The 21,991-nt window shown below is 42.5% G+C and overlaps 1 protein-coding gene across 12 annotated transcripts in view; it reads left to right on the top strand.

Annotated features, from left to right (window-relative positions):
- The first annotated feature begins 2,209 nt into the window (after positions 1 to 2,209).
- The window catches only part of KLHL13 (kelch like family member 13), an 84,581-nt gene continuing 64,799 nt past the window's right edge, over positions 2,210 to 21,991 (top strand). For 2 of the 12 annotated variants that reach the window (XM_055818047.1, XM_055818042.1), the window contains exons 1-3: positions 2,239 to 2,323; positions 12,550 to 12,614; positions 21,166 to 21,224. In XM_055818047.1, the coding sequence (XP_055674022.1) occupies positions 21,205 to 21,224 (20 nt within the window). In that variant the 5' untranslated portion in view covers positions 2,239 to 2,323; positions 12,550 to 12,614; positions 21,166 to 21,204. Of the gene's footprint in view, positions 2,324 to 11,782; positions 11,919 to 12,549; positions 12,638 to 20,995; positions 21,015 to 21,165; positions 21,225 to 21,991 lie in introns of those variants that run through there. The other 10 variants (XM_055818044.1, XM_055818040.1, XM_055818045.1 and 7 more) reach the window with 8 other exon arrangements.

The following is a 21,991-nucleotide window of genomic DNA, read 5'->3' as shown; positions in this document are numbered from 1 at the left end:
GTCATCTAGGGGCTTCCAGAGGCACATCTGTGGGTTTTGGTGCTGAGAGATCCCAAGTAAAGCCTGGGAAAACTTGCCTGGTTTTCAAGGTGGAACATTTAGAAGAACACCGGAGCACTGTTAGATTCATTTGTCAAGTCATTAGCAAAAAATATGGGTATATTCAATTGTGAAGTGAGATGGAACATGGGCTGTAAAAATCCCACCTTCTGCTATGTAAGTAAGCAAAAATGATCAGAAAGTTTCTCTGTGGTTAGAAGTGTGGGTTTGAAACCTGGACAAGAGCCCATGTTAAATGTGCATTGTAGACGTTACCTTGCCTTGGGAATAAAAAGAGCTGCAAGAGCATTGTATCTGGAGGGACCCGTGTTTTATAGCTACGGTCTTTTTTAATGGCAAATTTCACTTTCTAATGGAAAGAAGTAAGTATAAAGGTGAAGAGCTCACTGTAACAACCTGCCTTTTGTAAAACACTGTGAGCGAGCACATTCCAAGACTGGAGTTACTCTGGGAACATTTGTGAAATAACCAGCGTGTCGCTATGTCCGTGTCTCTTCTCAGTGGAGATGTGTTCCTCCCAAAGTTTTGTAAAGATAAGTTGAGATTGGCGCTGGCTCATGCACGAGGCCATTTTCAAGGACAGAAGTAGGAAAAGTATACACACAAAATGCTTTCTTCTACAGATGAGATACTGAATTTCTTAACAGCTTGAGTCTAGCGACGATTGGTTCTCTGTGCCTGAATTTGCTTCCGTTGGTGTTAAAGATGTGAAGAGAACAGAAGTGAACCTGAAACTGCCCATAGCAAAATCTGTTAGAGAGTTACTTAACCAGAATCTCTTTCACTCTGAGATAGATGATATGCTGGCTTTGATAAGCCAATTTCAAAAATTTCCAGATAAGACGGCTTTAAAAGCAAGCAGTGCTGGAGATAGGCAACTCTCAAATGGTGTGGTATGATCTCAGAGGTTGTTTAACCTTTCCTTTAGGGCTAAAGCTGGCATCTTTCAAGCCAAGGACGTTTACCAAGCTGAAGTTACAGAGCTGCTACGAGGAGTTTATTGCAGTCTTGGCTGGAAGGCTACCTATGGCTTCATAATTAGTTTTGCATCCAGTTCTGCCCTGAATTGCATTGCTGAAATTCCTATAACTTCATCAGGGCTGACTGGTCTTAACTAAGGCGTTATTTGCCCTAAGATTACCTACAGGCAAAAATTTGTTGAATGTTGGAGGTTCAGTAATTAAAGGTGTGTTTACAGGAAACAATACAGGCAGAATGGCAGAAGAAAAACAGTTCCCAAATCGAAGCTTCAGCCACATGAAAGAGAGGACAGGACTGTGAAGAAACCTTGGGGTTACCATCCTGCAGTGTTACAGGAGCAGGTGAAGCAATTCTGAGCTTTGGTCAGAAAAGCAACTTGGGGCTGGCCTTTCACTTGGTAATAACGCTGGTCCCAAATTAATCCCCTGGAGAACACAAGGAGATGTTTTTGTACATCTATCACTTGCATTCGCTAAGTCACCAAGGGCTGTTGCTGCCTCTTGCTGTCCTCCCTGCTCTTCCAGCAGCTCTTCTTGATGCACCGTGCTCCTGGGGACAGCCCCCACAGGCAGTGCTCCTGCCCCTGTGCACTGCAGCCTGCCCCCTGAATCACCCCATCCATCCCTCCCTACCTCCTTCCTTCCATCTATCCATCCCTCCCTCCCACCCACCCACCTACCCACCCATCCCTCCCTCCCTCCCTTCCTCCATCCATCCATCCATCCATCCACCCATCCACCCATCTGTCCACCCATCCATCCGTCCATCTATCCATCCATTCACCCTTCCATCCGTCCGTCCGTCCGTCCGTCCGTCCGTCCGTCCATCCATCCATCCATCCATCCATCCATCCATCCATCCATCCATCCATCCATCCATCCATCCATCCATCCATCCATCCATCCATCCATCCATCCATCCATCCATCCATCCATCCATCCCCCCTTTCCTCCCTCCTGCCCCTCCCCGGCCCGCGGGCACATACCACGCCCCTTTTACATAGCCCCGCCCCTACCACGCCCCGCCCCCAGGCACGCCCCCTCGCCAGTCCCCCCGCCTCGCCTTGGTCCCCTGCCCCCTAGGCGCATGCGCACAGGCCCGGCGCCCGCCATGTTGGCGCGGGCGGTGACGTGCGGTACCGGGAGGCGGGGCCAGGCGGAGGCGGGGCCAGGCGGCGGCGGGCGGGCGGGCGGGCGCGGGGAGCGGGGCCGCGCTCGGGACTTTGGGAACGCTCCGGAGCGGGGCCCGCGGCCGGCGCCGGGCGGGCAGCCGCGGCCCGCAGGTGAGAAGGGTGCGCGGGAACGCTCACCGGTTCTGCCCCGCTCGGGGTCCCGGTGGGGCCGGGGGCCCCCAGTGTCCTGCGGGGCCTGTGCGGCCGGGGGTCGCGGGCCGGCTGGCGGGGAGCGGGGCCGCCCTGTGAGAGCGGCGCGGGGCCGGGCGGCAGGGAAGGGGCTCCCCTCTGCCGGGGGAGCTGACCTGAGGGCGGGGAGGAGGGAGCGCTGCTGTTCGCAGCGGGGGGGGCCTCGGGGTGCCCTGCTTGCACGGGGTGGGGGGGGGGCGGACAGCGTGTTGCAGCGGGGGGAGACCCGGCTTGTGAGGGGGGAAAAAGAGGGGCTGCCCTCGCTGCAGCCGGGAGCACCGTGCGAGGGGAGAGAAGGGGTGTGCAGGGGGCAGCGGGCTGTGCCGTGCCCCGCGGGGTGTAGGCGGCTGGGGGACGGGGGTTAGCGGGGGCAGGCGCAGGGGTCGCGGCGGGCGGGGGTCCTGGCAGGAGGCGGCGGGGAACGAGGGGAACTGGCCGGGCTGGGGGTCCCAGCTGGCTTGGGGAGTGGGCTGCTGTGCTTTCTGCTCCTCCGAAAAAGTGTCTTCAACTCTCCTTGCCCAGGAGTCGTTCCGCAGTCAGTGTAATGGTCTTCTTCCTTCCCCCGACCCTTTCTGCTCATCAGTGTTTATTGTTCCCCGGCCTTTAAATAGGCTGGTTGAGGTCTGGGTGCAGGAAGGAGGTTGGGGGATTACTTCTGAGATGCGGCCCTTAGAAATGGGGATGCAACTGTAGGTTTTAATTAACTTATCGGTTTCTTCTCACATAAAATTTAGGCCATGCTCTGTTTTTACTAGGTACTGTTCAGGACTTTTTGCCTTGCTATGAAAAACATGATGCTAACTTGAGAGCCCTTGGAGTTTTGGCTCAGGTCTTCGTATAGTTCAGGAGATGCAAGGTGCACATCTCAGTTCTGTATGGCAAAGGCCTCTTTAGCCTAGATCTTCAGAGTGTTAGTGAAACTGATGCTGTCATGGACCTGCTGTGAAGTCTGCATCAGAAATATCTCCCTTCCCCGTTTAAATATGGCTCATGCATTTGAATAGAATGCCACAGAGGACTCTTCCTTATTCTTTCCCCAGTGAGCTACACATAGAGATAATGCTAATGAATAACCTTCAGGGCACTCTCCCCACTTCTCTGATTTCATGGTAAAGCCTGTTCTTCAATCCTGTTTAATACTAGCATACACTGCAGAGTGTTGATAGTAAAAGAAGTTTGGGTAGTAACTGGGATTAAATACTATCCTGAATGCACTTCTTGTGATCTCTTTGATTCTGTGATTATCAAAATTGTGCTTCTAAACATTTTTCCTTCACTTCTGAAGTTCAAAAAATTGTAGTGAGCTGCCAGCACAAATTAGCATGCTGTTCTGCTTCAAAGAAGCAAGACTGTTTCTCGTGAGCCTTGGGTTGACACCAGGTGTCAAAAATGAATTAAAGCGACTTCACCCCAGCCAGCTTTTTATTACTATTTTAAAGAGTTTCTTCTGCTCTTCTGTAAAAGATTTACTAAACTGAAAGTTAGCTGAGGCTATAGTTCAACTGTACATAAACCGTAGCAATAATAGTGGCTTGGGGACTTGGCGATTTGTGGTGTCACTGGCACAACTTCTGGTGGTGCCAGGCATGAAGCAGAACAGCAAACTTACCCAGCCAGAAAAAAAGGGTCATGCACAGACTGCCTGATCTAGTTTGCAGCGCGGTCCCACAAATGGTAGCAGAGCGTGTCTGTGGGGAGATGATGAGCGCTGGGATCATCTCAAACAGCTTGTGAGGATTTGGCTTGCTCAAAGCAGGGCTGAGTGGGGTGAGACAGAGAAAGGGAGCATGTTCAGCTGATAGCGCTACAGAGGCAGTGTGTGTGAGATGGATGGTGAATCCTTTATGAGGCTATAAGGGGGCTCAGAGGGGAAGTGAAATGTAGCTGCTGCAGAAAGGGCTCTTGTGCTGCTGGCACATGAACTGGCGAGAAGCACAGTGGGGTTGAGCATGCAAAGTAAAGCCTTGCTTTTTCCTCTGAATTCTAGTAACCTTAAGCATGTTGGTTTGTTTCTGTCGTTTTGCAACAGGCTGACGGAAGTGTTGGGAGTTTCTGGGTGGTGGGTGGGTGGGGGAATCAATAAACTGTCTCATGTTGAGTGTACCTCAGTATCATATTATACTTGTATGCGTTTCATTGACAGTGGTGATCAAGCCCAGGATGTCTGGTTCTAAAAGCATAACCTTTGCTGTTTGATTTAAAAGTTTCAGTGATGTTACTTCAAGGGCTATATGTTCTTAGTATGGTCCAGCTGTTAGAAAGGGGCAATTAGTCCACACTACAAAGAAACATGTTGGTAGAGACTCCAAATGAATTTGCAGTGTATTCTGCTGCGAGTGTTTCTGCTAGCAGTACTATATCATCTCCACAAATACCACAAGCAAAGCTATCAAAAATGCTCTGCTTTTTCATGGTTGTTACGTTGCTGAAGTAGCAGTGATGTTTAGTACATGGCTTTTTTACTTTATTCTTTTAGTTGATATATCTGTGCTGGCAAAACTGTCTGAGACACTGCACTATGCAAAAATTGAACAGTCATGAAGCATTTGTTTTAAGAGCTAGCAGCCTCAGAGAGTTTATTTGGTGTTTGGCTGTTTCACTATATCAGTAGTACAAAACTTTTCTAATGACTCTCAATAGCTTATGAGAGTTGACTTTGATGGCCTAGGGCTAGGTTCACAGGGACAGATGCCTTTATCACAGATCTGGCATAGTGTATATGGTGTCAGCGTGAGTGGGAGGTAAAAGCTTAAATAGATGGGGCAACAGATGTTCTGCTTTCTTTTCAAGGTTCTCTACTTTCAGCTTTTTTTAATTCTCACAGCTGTATTGCATTGTCAGAATACTGAATGGAAACATTTTTATGGTTTTCTTTTTAACTATTTGTGATGCAACAAGCTTCCTAAAATTGGGAGATTAGAGCTTTATGGATAAATCAAAAACTCTAGCGTGGAGGAAACTTTTCTTAGTTCATTTGCTATCCCTAAGCCAAGTGTCTTTGAAAAACTAGGAAGTAGTTAAGCAATGTCAGTGGTCTCTGGAAGAAAAGGCATGCTTTCAGTGAGCATGCAGGGTAATTGATAAATTTGCTGGTTTCATCTGAATTATTTTCATAAAACTTTGTCTCTAAGGGTTTTACACAGTGGTAAGTGTTTCAGGGTGAAAGCGCACCTATGCTGTATAGTGTGGATAGCCTCTGTCCCGTGTCAGAAGGATCTGACAAGGGAACTAAGCTCCAAGTGCATTGAATTGCAATGTGCGACTTGGTATTGGTGACAGGAGAGTTTCAGAAGTGGATTTCTTGAAGGTATCTTTTGGATTAGGATATGATCTGTTTGAACCCAAGAGGAGCTTGCAGGCTGGGACAAAATTTTAAGTCTGACTCCTTTAATTGGCTTGTATGTTTGAGAAGACTAACAGTAAGAAAATTCAAAAGATTTCCCATGTTCAATGTCCTATAATGAATTTGATGTCTTCCAATATGTATTTTGAGAAGACATTTTTACGTGAATCAGGTATGTTAAATTTTTGAAGAATGCACCAGCTTCTGATTTGCGTTGTCAATGTTTCTGCTTTGAACTTGCTGTGGGCAGTATGTAATTTTCTTTCCTTATGTGGAAAAAGTGCTTTGTTGTCAATACGAACGACACTGGTCATATGATTTCTTGGGGCTTTTGTTTTAACTTCTTTGTGATTGATGCAGCTGCTTGGTGGTGTGTTCTATGGTTGTGAAATGTGAGATTTGTTTGGCAATGCCAACATGTTCTTTTTTTTAAAGCTATTCTGCTTGGTTTCTCTAATATGAAATATTTTAAATATGAGAAGACTTATGTACAGGTGAAAGCAGAAATGAAAATAGGTTGGGAACAGAAATTTTGCTTTCAAAGAAGTTCTCAGAGCTTTTGCCTTGACTTGTAGTTGCTTAAATTTTGAGGGAAACTTAAAACCTTTTCCGTTGCCATGTTAAAGAGCATTAATCCTGGCAGGTGCCCTGTGCCCACTTGAACGGTCAGGTTATGTGTCCTGCTGTTCCTTTCCACAGGACCCTGCTCCGGAGGGGTGCCCAGATGGTGATGCACGTGGAAGGCTATTGACAGGGCCAAACTGCTGGTGTCTTTTTCGTGCAGGTGTGGATGGGACCAGAAGCAGAACTGGTTGTCAGTAGTCAAAGCAGCAGGACTTTACCCACATTGTCGGACACTTTCCTTTGGCTCCCGCAGCGTACTGGCATACGTACTTGTTTGTCCTGTCTCTCGGAAGTCTCTTTATTTGCCTGAAGGTGGGAGGTATAAGCTGCTTTAGGACAGAGGTCCTGTCTAAGCTGTTCCACCTTGGCAGAAGAAAAACAGCCAGCACAAAGCATGTGGGAATGTATTGCACAGGTCTCATGGTTCCAACCAGGGATGGGATGATTTGACTGCCTGTGCTAGCTCTGAGGACTTAAAAGTAAATGTTTTAACAGATATTGTAGTACTCAGTATGTCAATACGTTAGTCCCATTATGAATGCAAATTTCCATCTTTGTAAGGAAGTGAGGGAAGAACTTTGTTCTTTTATTCTTTATGAGAAAAATAAATAGAGGGACAATTTTATCAGTCTAGCATTCAGAAATTGCAGACCAGGGCAAATGAAGACAGTGATACATTGTAAATAAGCTTGATTATACCTCCATCTGGTCAAGTGCAAACTTTAGGAGGAAGGTGAAGTTCCATGTTGTGAATAAAATAAAGCTGAATTCTTGAGGTGTATAATAATGATTAAATATTAGAATCCTGTATGTTGAAGAAAGCAAGGATAAACGTGTAAATTTAAACCCAGTTCCTTTTGATTGTTTTTTATGATCTCCATGCGAGTGGTCTGTTCTTATATTAGGTTGAATGTGTTCCATGTGCATTCCATTTAGCATCGTGGGAACTTTGATTCTTTTGAGTAACTGACCTTATCTGATAATGCTAATGTGGAATATCCAGCAGTATGTTAAGATGGTGATCTGAAATATCCAGCAGATTTTTATTGTACTGGCACAAAACCCAGCTCTCTAAAGTTGAAGCTGTTACACATTGTTGTAGTATGTTTTCTACTTATTTAAATAATCCTGTAAGAAATAAATATGAAACATTTCTTTTAAATTTTAAACTCCTTCATAAACCTGTTACGGATTGAAAATTAAGCAGAAGATTCACACTTGGAGAGCAAAACCTGATGCTAGAAGCTTTGGAGGCAGTTTGGTGCTGCAGGTACCTCATCTGATACGTCTCGGGTGGTCCTACCTTGTGCCCCAATCCCCGCTGCGGCTCCCTTGGCAGAGGTAATGCTTATGTGATTGCAGGGTGATTTCTTTCATGCTGCTTATCTCATGGGAAACTAACCCACTCAGTAATGTTTTTATCAGTTCGCTAACTCACCCTGTGGCTACACCTTACTGTTGCTCTCACAGGTAGAAACAGGAGTGACGTGGCTGGAGGTGAGTGGAGGGAAAGCAAGACTGCTGTTCCCAGCAAATGCTGGGGATGGAGCATCACATTGAACACAGCAGGATGGGGACAGTGCTCCCACTTGAAACTAGTCATGTTTCCAGATGCCTTTAAAGAGATGTTCCTGGGACTGCTGTTCTCCAGCTAGCTTTCTGCCTGTGTAGGAGCTGAATGATCCACATCATTTCATGCTTTCCGTAAAATCTTTACATGAAAGCATGAGTTCTGCACTACAGTGCGGTAGAGGAAAGGCTTTTTTTCCTGAGCTCTGGAGGAATCAAAACACTGGCCTGCATCCTGCTCACAGATGTTATGTGGCTCTTGAAGGAAGCAGAGAGGGAGAAATGGTTTGCCCTTCTGCCTTGTCAACTTTTGGCTTCGCTGTTATGCAACAGGCATGGTTCTGGGCAAGGTTATGGCTGCCCACGGATTTTGAATAGAACAGAGGAAGTGAGTAGCACATCCGTTATTTAAAGAAAGCTGTGAGTGGCACTAGAATCCTACAGACGTTGGCATGTATTCTGTACATGTATTTTTTTTTTTTTAGAAGCTGGTTACCCACCACGGTGCCAGAGTTGTAGAAGGCTTGTATTAATAGTTTACACACACGCCCCCGCCCCCGCCCGCCAGCCTCCTCTCCCTGATCATCTTTCTGCTCACTGCTAGTGAGGAACTTTTTAAGTAGTAGCAGCTAGAAGTTACAAAATACATGTGGTTGTATTGCTGTCACTTATTAACAACTATATTTTATTGCCTGTTTATGTTGGAAGCTTTTAACGGGGACAGAATGTAACCAGTTCTGTTTAATATTGAATTTGTAACTTATCAGTGATGGTATATCTAGAAATCTAAGCTGGGCTCTTGTGTTTGCTGTTCTAAGCTTGTTTTTATACAGTGGAATTAAAGTATTTCCTTCAGGGTATACGCCCTATGAGATATATAAACTAGAGACCTTGCAAGCTTACACAGTCAAACTGGAAATTATGAATGAAACAAGTGAGCTACAAAAGAATCAAATTGTAAATCTAGATAATTCAGCAATATTGAATCTGAATATACTAGATTGCTCAAGTTGCCTTACATTGCTTCCCCAATGGCTATGCAAATCAGACCAGTCTTTTGTGGCTGCTCACATTTGTCACGGAAGAGTAACGGTAAATGCATAAGCATTCACAGTCTCTGTTCTTCATTTGACTTGGGTGTTATAAAATACTGGTATCTTTAATGGCAGAAGGGCTAGTGTCAGGAGTTTCATAATCTTGGTGAGACTTGGTACCATGTTTTCTCTGAGTCTGAAAATTTTGTCCTTAATGTCCAAGTAGGGAGTTTTGTTATTTGAAGGAGAGTAGTAATGAGGTGATTATATTATCAGCTATCTTGGAGTTGGTGGACGATAACTCCACCAGTTATCTTAGCGATGGTGGTATCGTTAGCTATGAGAGAGCCTGGGCTGTATCTTTGCAAGTAGGCTAATTTTTTCAGGAATTGTTTAGGAGCTTACCTTAATGTAAAGTTGGATACGTGGAGGAGTTTGCTGTGATGCTCTAAATGGATCATGGTGCAACTCCCCTAGCGTCTCCTTTTAGCAAGAAGATGGATACCCTGGGGTTTTGTTTTCTTACCACAATTCCTTAATTTCAGGTTTTTTTCTTAATGCTCTTGCTGATCTGTATACCTGATGGCATTTGAGAGCCATAGTGATGGACCAAGACCTTGGTGTGATAGTGCTTCACATGTGCAGAATAAGAAGGCAGTTTCTGTTCCCAAATCTTATGCTACTGTAGTCTTCTACTTGTTATTTTGCTGGGGTTTGTGTTTGGTGGTGGGTGGGGTGGCTACAACAGAATAAAAAATAGTTAACATTGTTGGCAACATCTTAGTAAGCATGTAGTCTAACTTTAGCCTGTGGTGGTAGCATTTTTCTCTTTCAAAACTTGTAGCCTTAAGGCAACTTAATGGATTTTTACCAGCATCTTTTGCCTTCTTTCAAGGGCAGAGGCTTGCATGCAGTGTGACCATAGGTGCTCATGTGGCTGTCCTGGCTTGTGGAGTTCTAAGTTACGTCTTTTCTAAGAGCTAGGTGAAATTACTTCCCTAGAAAGGGCTGAGCAAATGTAAGCAAGAATTGCCCTCCTCTTAAAATTCATTCCTTGAGTCATGACAAATGTGCCAACAGGCCTAGTTTCTTTTGGGACTCTGGCAGGGGTTTCTTGTGTGGTTTTGCTGTTGGCCATCATTCCCGGCTTGTAGAAGGAGAAAATATTTCAGTAGGGGGGCTGTAAACCTTCCTTCTGGCAGCTTAGACAATTATGTGAGCTCTTCTGCAGAATGCCAAGCAAAATAAGCTGGAGTAGTTTAAACAGCCTAAATAATCACACTTTGTATTGGTTGATCCTCAGTAAACAGGTTAAAAAATACTTAAAGCAGCTCAGCTGGTAGCCTTCTGGCAGAGAGCAGGGACAAGCAGCTGAGGGTGCTGAGCTCTCCTGTGGCACAGCTGTATTGAGAGGAGGAGATCCAAACCCAGGGCAGAGGTTCGCAAGCTAAAAGGCTGCTCAAGAGGTAGAAATGTGGCTTCTCCCCTGCAGATAACCCTGTGATTGCAGGTAAAGTAAGAGAATCCCAGTTCATCGTCCTCACAGGCAGCGAGTGTGTTTTCTGGTTAGGCTGTATTGATCTGCTGGTGTGGAGTGAAAGAAGAAGTGGTTCAATTTAAGCATTGCTGATGGGGATGCAGGGGAGGGCAGTAGTGCTAGCGCTCTGCTGATGGTGCTGCCAGGCTGGCAGGTGCTGTGGGATGAGGTGTGGGGTTGATGTGCAGCAGTGTCCTGTCTTCCCCATGTGTGTATGGAAAAGTCACATGGTTGTAACCAGCTCCCATTACTAGTTCAGATTGTTTATTCATGAATAAAATCAATGGTAGGAGGGGGGGGTGGGCCGGAAAATGCGAATGTGCAAGAGAAGAGGTTGCATGGCAACACTTTATAGTCCTGAACATGGAATCAAGAATAAATAATGGTGGAAAAAGAAATGGGAGGAGGAAAAAATGAGTGAGTTGGAGGAAAAACCGCTATCTTTGTATTGACTTTATTGTTTCAGTGCCATCCCAGATGTGTCTAACAAGTCTGGCATTGTTTGAGATTTTCATCACTGAGAGCCTTTCATAAGGCCCTCCACTGTAACGCTTGTGTGTGTCGCTGGCGTAGCCTGACACGGCTTTGCAGAGACGCAGGTCATGCAAAATGCTCTGCTAGGGGATGGTGGGAAGCCTGGATCTTCCTCCTGGTTTCAGAGGGCTTCTTGCCACCAGAAACTGTTTTCTAACTTCTTGTCTTTCTGGCTTTCTTCACTGAAACGACCTGTGTAAGAGGGTTCCTGGTGGATTGTGTGTGCCATTCCTGACATGTTAATATTTTAATTGTGGAACACGGGTCTTTCTGATGGCTGCCATGCATAGATGGGCGTGTGTAAAAAGCAAAATAATTTGACACGTTTCAAGGAGGAATATCAAAAGGAATAAAGCTTCATGGAATAAGATACAATAGGTTCTGTTATCTTCAGGTAACTCCTTTCTTTTGGTTAAGAAGATTGAATGTCCTGTAGTGCTTCTTGTCAGTTTCCTATGTGATTTTTGTTGTTAGTATTGTTTTATTGTTTTAACTGGATGAATAGCTTCAGGTTGGCAAGGGCTTGTAATAGAAAAATTATTATTAATTCGTTGAATTATAGAATTGACCCTCACTGGTGTTAACTGAGTGTGAGAATATGAGTTGCCAAGTGTAATGTTTCAGTTTTTTTCTTTTCTGAGGGGAAATGCAGAGGAAGTGAAAGCTGGCAGCGCGTTTACCAGCGTTTCCTCGCTTTGCTTTACATTAGAATGAATAAAAAAAGGACTGCCATTGCAAATTACAATACTGCTAATTGCTCTTTGCCTTTTGGGGTAACTGGCTGCTTTTTTCCATGGACATGCTATCTTTTCAGCATTAGGAAACAAAAGCAGTGTCTTCTCCCAAATCCTGCTCTCCAGTTGTTCGTTCTGGCCGGTAAGATGACTTCCAAATGGCGGTGAAACCTTTCACTGTAACTTTGTGCTATTTCAACTCCATTGTGACTGGTGTTCTTTTTGCAAGTCCAGCCAGATAGCTTCCTGCTGTGGTAGCAACTGTGGGGTGAATTTATGAAAAGCATGCTTGGCTTAATATCATGATGCAGGGTATTACTTCTGTTAGGACTTCTATACCTCCTGTGACTTGTGTGTGCTTAGTGATTTACATAAAATGCAGGGTCTGCTTTGGAGATACACATAGAGACTGTCTGACTAGCTTAAAAGCAAAAATTAGCTCAAACTTTTTTTTCTTCTGCGCTGTTGTTAGAATTGATTTTTATTTGAAGCTGTAGCCTTCCAGAATTGTGTATGAAATACTCTGTATACATGGAAAAGAGCAAGATGCCACATATTTGTTGTGAGTTATGTGAACTTTCCCTCCAGGCAAGAAGTGGGGCTATCCAATTTTCCACTCACAGTGGAGACAGAGCTCAAAGAGCTGCAGAAGCCAATAGTTAACTCTGTTGGAGATGCTATACCCTGCAGTTCTTTAAAATAACATCTACAGTGAATAATAGTGTGCAGACGTATGTGACAATTTTTTTTTCTTTTCCTGAACCTTGTTCTAGATGTCAAAATTAACCTGGACTACTTGGGAATGGCGAAACATAGCCCTGGGATCCTGCCATGAACAGTAAGAAAGTTGAGATGCTTTGTGTATGGGAATCATTATTTATTTTTTTTAAATGGCTAAACCCCAGTGAAACTGTTCCTGTTCAATTAACATTAACTAGGCAACACATTGTGTAGTTCAATGTGGATGTGCTCCCAGCTTTTCATGCAGTAAAAAGGCAGTACAGTAAGTCAGAGGGGTGGCTCAGTAGGGGAGCACTCTTTGGGAAACAATACCGGGGAAGTCTCTGCAACCAGTATGACACTGGAGGTGGGAAGGCTATTATGGGTGGTGCGTTATGAAATTGAGGTGGTAGCTGGAGGATGCTTTCCTGTAATGTGTAATTATATTGTGAGACTCCGTTGTTATCTAGTGTATAATTATATCGAGACTCCATTGTCATGGGATATCTTGAATGCAAATTAGTTTGAAATGTGATTAGACAAATTAGTGGAAGAAAAAAGTGAGTTGTGGAGTGGTGAAGATGGCATTCTGGATGCAGTTTGTGGGAGGAAGGCCCTAAAAATGTGGCTGAGGGAAGCTGTTGTCACTGCTCCTCAATCAACTGCTGTTAGACAGGTAGCTTGGCTAAACGGGTCTTTGGTCTGACCTTTCATATCTGACTTCCTTGTGGTGATTTCCTTATATTAAACTTACTGTTTAATAGATGTTGGTTAAGTGGTTCGTGCATCCAAGGAGGCAGGCACCTTTACAGATATCCTTGAGTGTCAATCAAAATATTCAGATACTTTTGTGTTGTTGGTAGCCTGAAATGTTCTAGTTTGCATACCTAAATAAATATTTAGGTATGTACATGCTCTGTATTATTCATATAGTTTTTTCCAGGTGGTGTTGTAGGCATCCTTAAATTGATGCATTGAAAATTATTCTGATGAATTTTCCCAGTACAAAATAGATAACTTAAAGAGAGACTGTGTGGGTGAGTAGCATGCTTGTAAAGTGTAAATTTTCAGCAGCTGCTGTTGATGCTATTTGTCAGCCTTTACTGGGACAGAAATTAGAAGGCTTGTGTATTGTTGGAGATGATGATTTGGATATAGTCAATGGGAAATGAACAGCTCTTGGAAACTCTTGTATCTAAACTCCTCACTGCAGTTTAAATGCTTAACGTGCAAGTGTTCAAATGAAAAAAAAAAATAAATTCATTTTCTTTTGTAGAACTCTCTGATCATGTCATGTTTAATTCTGTGGGAGCAGTGTTTTACCCAGGACTTTCAAAAGCTCATTGATATACTTGAAATGTTAGGCACTGTTAGAATCTTGAAAACCTCAGAACTCTCTTTTGATGAAAATACTGTAATTGTTAAATTGTTGTGGATCAAATTACGTAGCCTTAGGTCATTTATTAGAACAATTGATAAAGACAGAGGAAGCTGTTTAGTTCTTTGTACAAAATGGTTTAACAAGGAGATACTGTTAAGACTGCTTTCAGCTTTTTGAGAAGTTTGTTCAGCTTAGCTGGAAAAGATAAATGTATGTATTTGTAGATTATTAAGTAGCTTTGAAATCTTATGATAATGCAGCTAAAGCTTCAGTTTACTTTTTCTGATCATGGATAGACTGAGCTAACAATTTAAGCTGTGCTGCTCAGAAGTAAAACATTCATTTTCAACTGTCCTATTTAGCAAGCTTCACTGTTTGAAAGGTAAGGCAGGAAGCTTTGTTCAGCTGTTTGCTGTGACAAAACCTTGTGATTTCTTGTGGAGTTGAGAACAAATGTATGTAATGTCAGAGTGTAATCGCACATGTACAGTGTAGTTAAGAGGAATTTTAAGGAGGAAGTGATTCTTGGTACAAGTTAGGACATCTAGAATGATCTTGGGTTTTTTGTTCCCGGCCAATCAATTACCTAAAAATTCTGTGGTTTCTCCTCCGGCTCTTTTTTTGAGGTGGCTATTGGAGCCAAATGAGTTGTACTGTTGTACTGGTGCTTAAGGTTCTCGTGTTTGGGAGGTTTTTAACGTCCATTTCTAGGACAAGTGGCATTAGAAATCTAAATCTCACCTTGGTTATCAATCCTCTAGTGTTAGAACATGTCCTCCTGATACTAAGTAATAAGCTAAATTACTAACATGTGAAGTGCATCTTATTCAACTCATGTTGTTTGGCTTATGATAAGCCAGTGAGTTGTGTGTGCTATGTTGTGCTCTGGATAGCCTTATTGACCTAGTGTTTCCTGAATTACCACTTCAGTGATTGTGTCTTTTTTTTAAGGTATGCTTGAAATAGCTGTTAAAAAAACAAAAGAAAACTAATGCTTTTAAGTGGATCTACAGCCTGGTGTTCCCTTAGTTTCCCCCTTCACCTGTTAACAGCACTCCTAAATTAGTAAGCTTGCTGATGGTGATTGGTGTTTGAAATCATGCTGACTAACTTGATGCAGAAGCATTTTTCCCAGGACTTTATTTGCATATGTATATATATATATTTTTTTTTTTCAAAGGATGTGGTTTAGATGAAGCCTGTGGGTGAAGGACGTGGCTGACAAAAGTAACAGCAGGTGGGAAGGCTCAGAGTTTAGTGCAAAGTGATTCCAAGGTGGCTTGTCACATGGCTACTTGAATGGTAGCTTAAGGAAATAACATGGATTGAATTTCTCAGTGAAGTAGGTGTCTCTGATACTCTGGTGTGTGATACAGGAGAGGTGTAGCAGAAGTTTTTACAGCAGAAGTTGGGAAAGTGGGCTTTAATGATCTGAGCTTTTTTGCTTTTTTTGGGGCAGGTAATATATGCTGGCTATCAAAAGTCACTTCTGAAGACCGGAAGATTTCAGTCTACTGGAGCATACATTGAAATTAGGAAGCTTCACAGGATTTCACCTCCTGTTGTTATCACTCATTTTCAGTCTGGTGTGAACTGGCCTTTTCATTAACCCTTCCAGAGCAGCATTTAGTTGATGCCTCTAAATCTGTGGCATACACTCCCCAGAATGGAGCTCCTTACAAATGGAAGGGTCTTAACTCTGTACATTCAGGGCTTTTGAGAGATAACTATTAAAAGCCTTCCTCCCATCCTAACCATGGAGGCAGAAGACCACATTGCTTTTAATAGAGGAGTGGCGTGGAAAATGCTTGCTTTATGGTCTGGACACAGACAAACGAGTATGGGCATCGTCATCGGTAGGGACCTGCTCAGGACTGGGTGTAGGGCTAGCATCAGCGGGGCATCAGCATTTTAGGCAGCTGCTACTGCCAGACCCTGTGGGTGCTGTGCATAGCTCTGAGTGATGCTTGGAGCTGCAGCTGTGGGTGAAGAGGTGGTGCAGGTTCTGAGCCAAGGGCAGGTGAGACAGAGCAGTGCTGCTGTCCAAGCAACAAAGCCAGTGTGAACCCAGGAGAGTTACTAACCTGTCAGGTCTGCATGGCTCTGGCAAGGAGCTGGTTTGTCTCACATGTGCTTTCCTGTGTTTTTGGACACTGGTCCCTGCTGCCTCCTGGTTTCCTCCCTGTGCTGGTACCTTAAAACTCGCTGCCACTGTGGTGTGTCATCTGCAGCCTCCTCCTGTGCCCCTTTGTTCCCAGGCTGGGATCATTTTGTGTAGAGCTGGTCTTATTAGGGCTCAACCTAATGGGAAAAACGTCCATTCATTCTCTGGGGTTGGATTAAGCTATGCTGTAATTGCTGAAGCTCCTTGTTTTGAGATCATAATATAGGGGCATCCAATATGGCATTTCCCTGCTGCCTGTGGTGTCATTTAAAACTGCAGGTGTTTTACTTGGGTGTGCTTTGTAGGCAGCGTATTAATGGTTCGATCTTTGGAGAACTGTTTTTTCTTGCTATATGAGTGGAATACGATACCGAGAAGCTTGTTTGTTGTACATAAAATATTACTGAAGACTTCTAAGCTTGTGTGAACATATTGAAGCTTGGTTTGTGTTCCTAAAATAGGTTGAATAGAATTTTCATTGAACATATTTTTAAAGCACATTAACAAAGGGCATTATGTAATTGCAGTTAACAAGCATGGTTGCATTGCTTTCGGTGGGTAAAACGCCTTCGCTTGACACAATTATTAAACTTCTGTTAGGATAAGATCTGTTCTGCTACCTGGAGTTGTATTTCAACAGATAGTTGGCTTCCTTTACGACACTGAGTTTTTCAAAATGCAGTACCTTGGTTAACTGAAGCGAACTGGTACCTTCAGTTGCATCTTCTGTAGTCTTAAGGTAAGGGGGTTCTTTTGTGTGTGGTCTTGATTTTTATTGAAAATGTTTAAGTACTTACTTCTAGTTTATAGGTGGAAAATAGTAATGATTCTGCTTGTTAATTATTGATTATTGGGTGATATTTGATATATGTTAGTGCTGCTCTTGGGTAATTCAACTCTGATGCCTGTTATAAAAGCTGGGAGGCTGTGCTCATGTCCAGAAACACGTACAAAGTTCATGATGAAAATTTCATACGTCAGGCTATCCTGCTTTTAGGATAAAAATGCTGTTTTAGGCATATAATTCTCTGTATTTATGGAGAGATTTTTCTTATTTTTATTTTTATTTAGAGATTAAAGCAGCTCTTTCAAGAGTACAGTTTGGTGTCAGATTTAGTCGGCTGCTGCTGAAGGTGCCAGTGCTGTCTTCTGCTTTTTGCACAGTTGGTCATTGGGTGCCGGGGATGTGTGGGTGCTACCAGGTGAGTGGAAACACCTTGCTGGGCTGATGGGAGGCAGTGTGTTAGCTGTGCTGGGTGCTGCTGGCTGTTTTCTCTTGAATTCTGCAGCTGGTTGGTTTGTTAGGTTCAGCAGAAAGTAAGCAAGTGGTAGTTAGGTCCAACTAAGCGTAATGTGGAACTGTGTCCTTCGTTAATGTTCTCAGGCTAGAATTTAGTGTGTGCTCCCCGTAGATCTAGTCAACAGTCTGTTTTCCAGCAGTTCTGTTTTATGGTTTTAATTTTCATTGGCTACTGTTAGTTTTCATGTGCTAGAGAAAGGACTGCGTTCATGTTGTAGGTCAGGCTAAATCACAGCATCTTCTGGCTTTGTGACTTCTGAGCATCTTTTTGAAAACAGCTTCCCTTCTGTGGAAATGACGTGTTTGCTGAGGTCTGTCCTCTGACCTGCTGAGCATATTCATGTTCACTGTGCGCTCTTTTGTTTACCCCTGAGGATGCATGGGTTTGTTCATTTAATGGCTTCCTAGACTGCCCCACACACTTCATTGTACGCTCTTGACACGTGTCACTAATTTTCTGTTGTTTTTGAAGAGCTGACTGTAACTGATACAAGTAACCTACATAAACCGTGTGCATTGTCTATCAGCTCTGAAACATCTAGAGCATTCTGATAGCAGATGAAATATAGGCATAAAGTAGTTTCACAGGGTGTCTGCTATGTGTGTTGTGTGCACTGGCATATGACCAACACAGGTAGTGTTTTTATTGACTTTATGGAATTGGAATTAGAAGTAGTGTAACTTCTCTGAGAAATGCTAGTCAATTTATACATGGGTCTTGACCACACCTCTTTTATTCTGTCTTCCCAAATTCATGCTGAGGGTCGTTAAAACAAATATAATCTGTTATATAGGAAATGAATCATTATTCATAAATATATGTACTTGCTTTTGTATATCGGAAAGAATGATGACAAAATATAACAGCAGCAACACGAGCATACACCACAAACCAAAGGGACCTGAGGAACTTGCACAGCAGTGAGAAATTTAGCCCCCAGCTCCTGGCCCAGGGAGGCAAGTTAGTGCTGGTGATCAGATTTGTCCTTTCTGTGGACACAGTGAGTAGCTGTAAAATTGTAAGCAGAGGTGTGAATTTCTCATATTTGTGCGTTGGGCATGTAGAATCAATGGTGAGGATGGAAAAGTTGATAGCGGTGCTGTTGTTGAAGTTGAAGGTTAGCTAAAACTTTTCTGACTGTGAAAAATTTTATTTTTAACGTGGAATTTGAACTATCTGAATTTCTGTGGTAGTGAGACTTGGTGTATGTTCCTCATGCACTTGATGAATTTTGTGCTTTATTGGAAGAAAATCCATCAGTTGACAGTTTTAGAACTTGTGTGCATCAGCTTGCCTGCACTATTTATTTTTATAATCTTTAGTTTCCTCCTGTGTACAGGGGGAAAAAAAAACATTTCTCATTTTCTACTGCAAGTCAGCCCCACGTGGCTGCAGAGGTAGTTTTTGTCCTGTCAGCAGTGGTTTTAAAAAAAGCCCCTAACTTTAAAAAAATAAAATAAAATTCAGCTTTCACCTTGTAGTATAATTGGCTCAGCTTTCTTTCACAAGCAGAGTAATGTGAGCAGAAAACAAGCTGTTCTGCTAAAACCTCATCCCAGAGATACCTTCAGGTGAGAGCAGGAAATACACAGATAGAAGGGATTTAATTTTTGAAGTCAATCTAATAGCTTTGTACTGGAAACTAGGCAACAGGGGTGAAGTTATTAGAAGTAGTACTGACTGTATGTAAATACGTTTGCCAGTTTAATGTGTTAAACAGTCTCTGCAGGAAGGTGAAAGTGATGTTTTCAGGAGTTCAGGTCTGGTTTTGTTGGGCACAGCACAAATTTATTGTGTGCTGCTAACCCTTATTTCTTGAAAAACTTTAAAAAACTTGCAGCTAAGTTGACTTGGAGTGACCTGTTTAGGGAAATTAATGTAAAGTGGAAGGATTACCTCCCCCCCCCCCTTTTATTTATAGTTTAATAATCGAAAGGCCAGCTTTTCTTCCTGATCTTTAAGCAAGCTGGAGTGAGCAGTATAGTTGATCTGTACAGATAAGCAATCCTGTTAAAGACCACATCAAAGGAACATGGTTTTGACCTCACCGAGCAGGTGTATGCGAAGATGCTTAACTATATACACAAACTCATCTGTAGTATATGCTTGCTCAAGAGGAGGCCAGCTTCATCTATTTCTTAGAATTAATTTAATCCCAGCCTTAGAGTTCTGTGAAGTTGAGGGGCAACTGTCTTTTGATCCCTTCCTGCTGTTGTGTAGTGTATTTGCCTCATCAGAGAAGCCTGTGCAGTGCCCACAGGATGGTAAAACGAGTGAGACTACAGTGTCCATCCTAATTACATTAACCACACTGTGTATCATGTAGAACTTTGCAAATAACTTATTTCTGAGTATGATGGTAGGAGAGTGGTTCAGAAGTACATGGTACTCTTTGAACGTGTTAGTTCTATCATAGAGGATAGATAAAACATGTTCTATTTATTCATCAGACTTACTTAAGAGAGGAAAATTTTGAAGTTTATTTGGAACAAGGGGATGTCCTAAGAAGCAGCAACGCCAGGAGTTAAGAACCATCTTATTCTACCTGCTGCTTTAGCATCAGTGCAAGGGAGTGGGCAAGTTAGGTGCTGTTAAGCAATTCTGTTTGATGCCGCCTCTGTTATGGCATGTTTAAAGTACTGCAAAGCACAGACTAAATTTATAATTCATGTTTACAAATATTGTCTACTGTTTCTTTCCCCTAAATGTCTAAATCTGCTTTACCAAAGTAAAATTTTAGAGAGGCTCCTAAGTTACCATTGCTTGTGAGCTACTCTGAAGTCAGAATTTTATGTGTAACGATACAGAGGAATTGGAGGGGAGAGGATGATTTGCAGAAGTTTGTTTTTTCTTTTGTATAAACAGACCTGTTATTTCAAATCTGTTACATATATTTAATGTTTCGTGACCATATCTAAAAATACTGTTTTACTTGTGTATGTTGAAAGTATTAATTAAGGGGTAGGAATTGCTCCTTTGGGCTGTGAGTTAATAGTAAATAGTAAAGAAATATCTAATTCATACAGCTACTACCTTTTTATCATTCACTTAGGTTTATCAATGGAAAATATACAAAAGACCAAAAATCAGAAGTGTGGTATTTTTTCAGGAGTGTTGCATAGTTTATTTCTGTAATGCTTGCTGCTAAATGATGTCAGCAAATTGAAACATTACACCTTTTCCACTGTCCCTTCAAGTGGAAGTACGAGTTCACAAATTTGAGTAGTCTGTAGTCTCTCATTTCAGTTAATGGCTGTAAGATATTCTTGAGACAAAAAAAAAAATAAAAATTGAACACGGAATATTTATCAATTATATTAGATCTTAAACATGGAACTCCTTAAAATTTTGGCCTCTTCTGTACAAATTAATGTGATTACGTCTTGCACATAAATAATTTGAACTGTTTTTCTCCCTCTTAAAATAAAAGGTGGCTTTAATGAGTCACAGCTTCCATTTCAGTAAATTGTTCACGGGATAGGCAGGCTCAGGAACAACTGGGTTAAACCAAGAGATTATTTGAAAAATCTAGGGCATGTGCTCTCTCTGTTCACTTGATTAGTTTTCATAATTCATCCTTGTTTCCACAGCACAGAGCAGTGTAATACGTGCAAACAAGAAGCAGTTTTCTTCCTTTTGTGCTCCTTTATCTCTGTGATTTTACTCGAAAAAGTCAGTGAAATGGGGGAAAAGTCATATTGTGTGTGAATGTTTAGAATGAGTCTTGGTTGGTTTTGTGAAAATCTGTGAGATCTGAGAAGCAGATGCTATTTTGGGATGTCTGCCTGTGACTCTGCTTCAATTCTTTTCTGTTTGACTACAGGTGCATGAAGAACAGAGGAGATATTTCCGCTTATCAGAGATGATGTGGAGAGACACTTTGTGAGTAACCGATGTGTGTTTTCTGCAAAGCCCAAAATGCTAATGTGGGAATTAATTTATGTTTTTGTTCCCACTAATTTAGAATAGCTGTGCCATTTGCCTGACAGCTTCATTTGGTTCTGGAAAGCTGTGGATATAGAGCCCTTCATGGAAACCACAGACAAAGCTGATAGTTGAAGTAGAACTGGAAAAAGCAATAGAATATGTAGGGTTTCATAAATGATTAACCATGATGCCTAACTTCTTTATACTGATCAGTCTACCGAAGGCTTTTACTGTTGGCTGCAGCATGTGTGCTAGGCATCGGTAAAACCCAGTGACTTTGGGTAAATGGGTTAACCTCAGTAGGGTTAACTTGGTACTTAAGCTCTTCTGTCAAGCTTACAGGTGCTACCTATTCTATGTGACAGGTTATGAATGCTTTATTGTCCTTGTCTGATTTTGATTGGAAGTCTGATATATTTGCCATAAAGAAAATAGGAGTAGTAGCAGTCAATAGAAGCTTTCCTGAAAGTTTTCACTTCCCATCTACTGGAACACAACAGTGTTCTGGGATCATGCAGTTAAACTGCGCTTCCAAAATATTACAGGAAAGAATGAACTTCTGTGACATAATATAACTATACCTAAATAAGTATTTAAAGGCTTTACTTTTGTGGAAACAAGGCCACTTTTTAAATGGTTACAATTAGGTGATGAAATGTCCTGCTTGTCAGATGGACTCCATAAATATGCTATGTTTCTAGTGGTATAGATGCATTGGCCAG

This window comes from Falco peregrinus, chromosome 13 (assembly GCF_023634155.1).
Source record: "Falco peregrinus isolate bFalPer1 chromosome 13, bFalPer1.pri, whole genome shotgun sequence".
In the NCBI taxonomy this organism is placed as follows: Eukaryota; Metazoa; Chordata; class Aves; order Falconiformes; family Falconidae; genus Falco; species Falco peregrinus.
The sequence above is the reverse complement of the archived record's forward strand: the minus strand, read 5'-3'. Positions and strand labels throughout refer to the sequence as shown.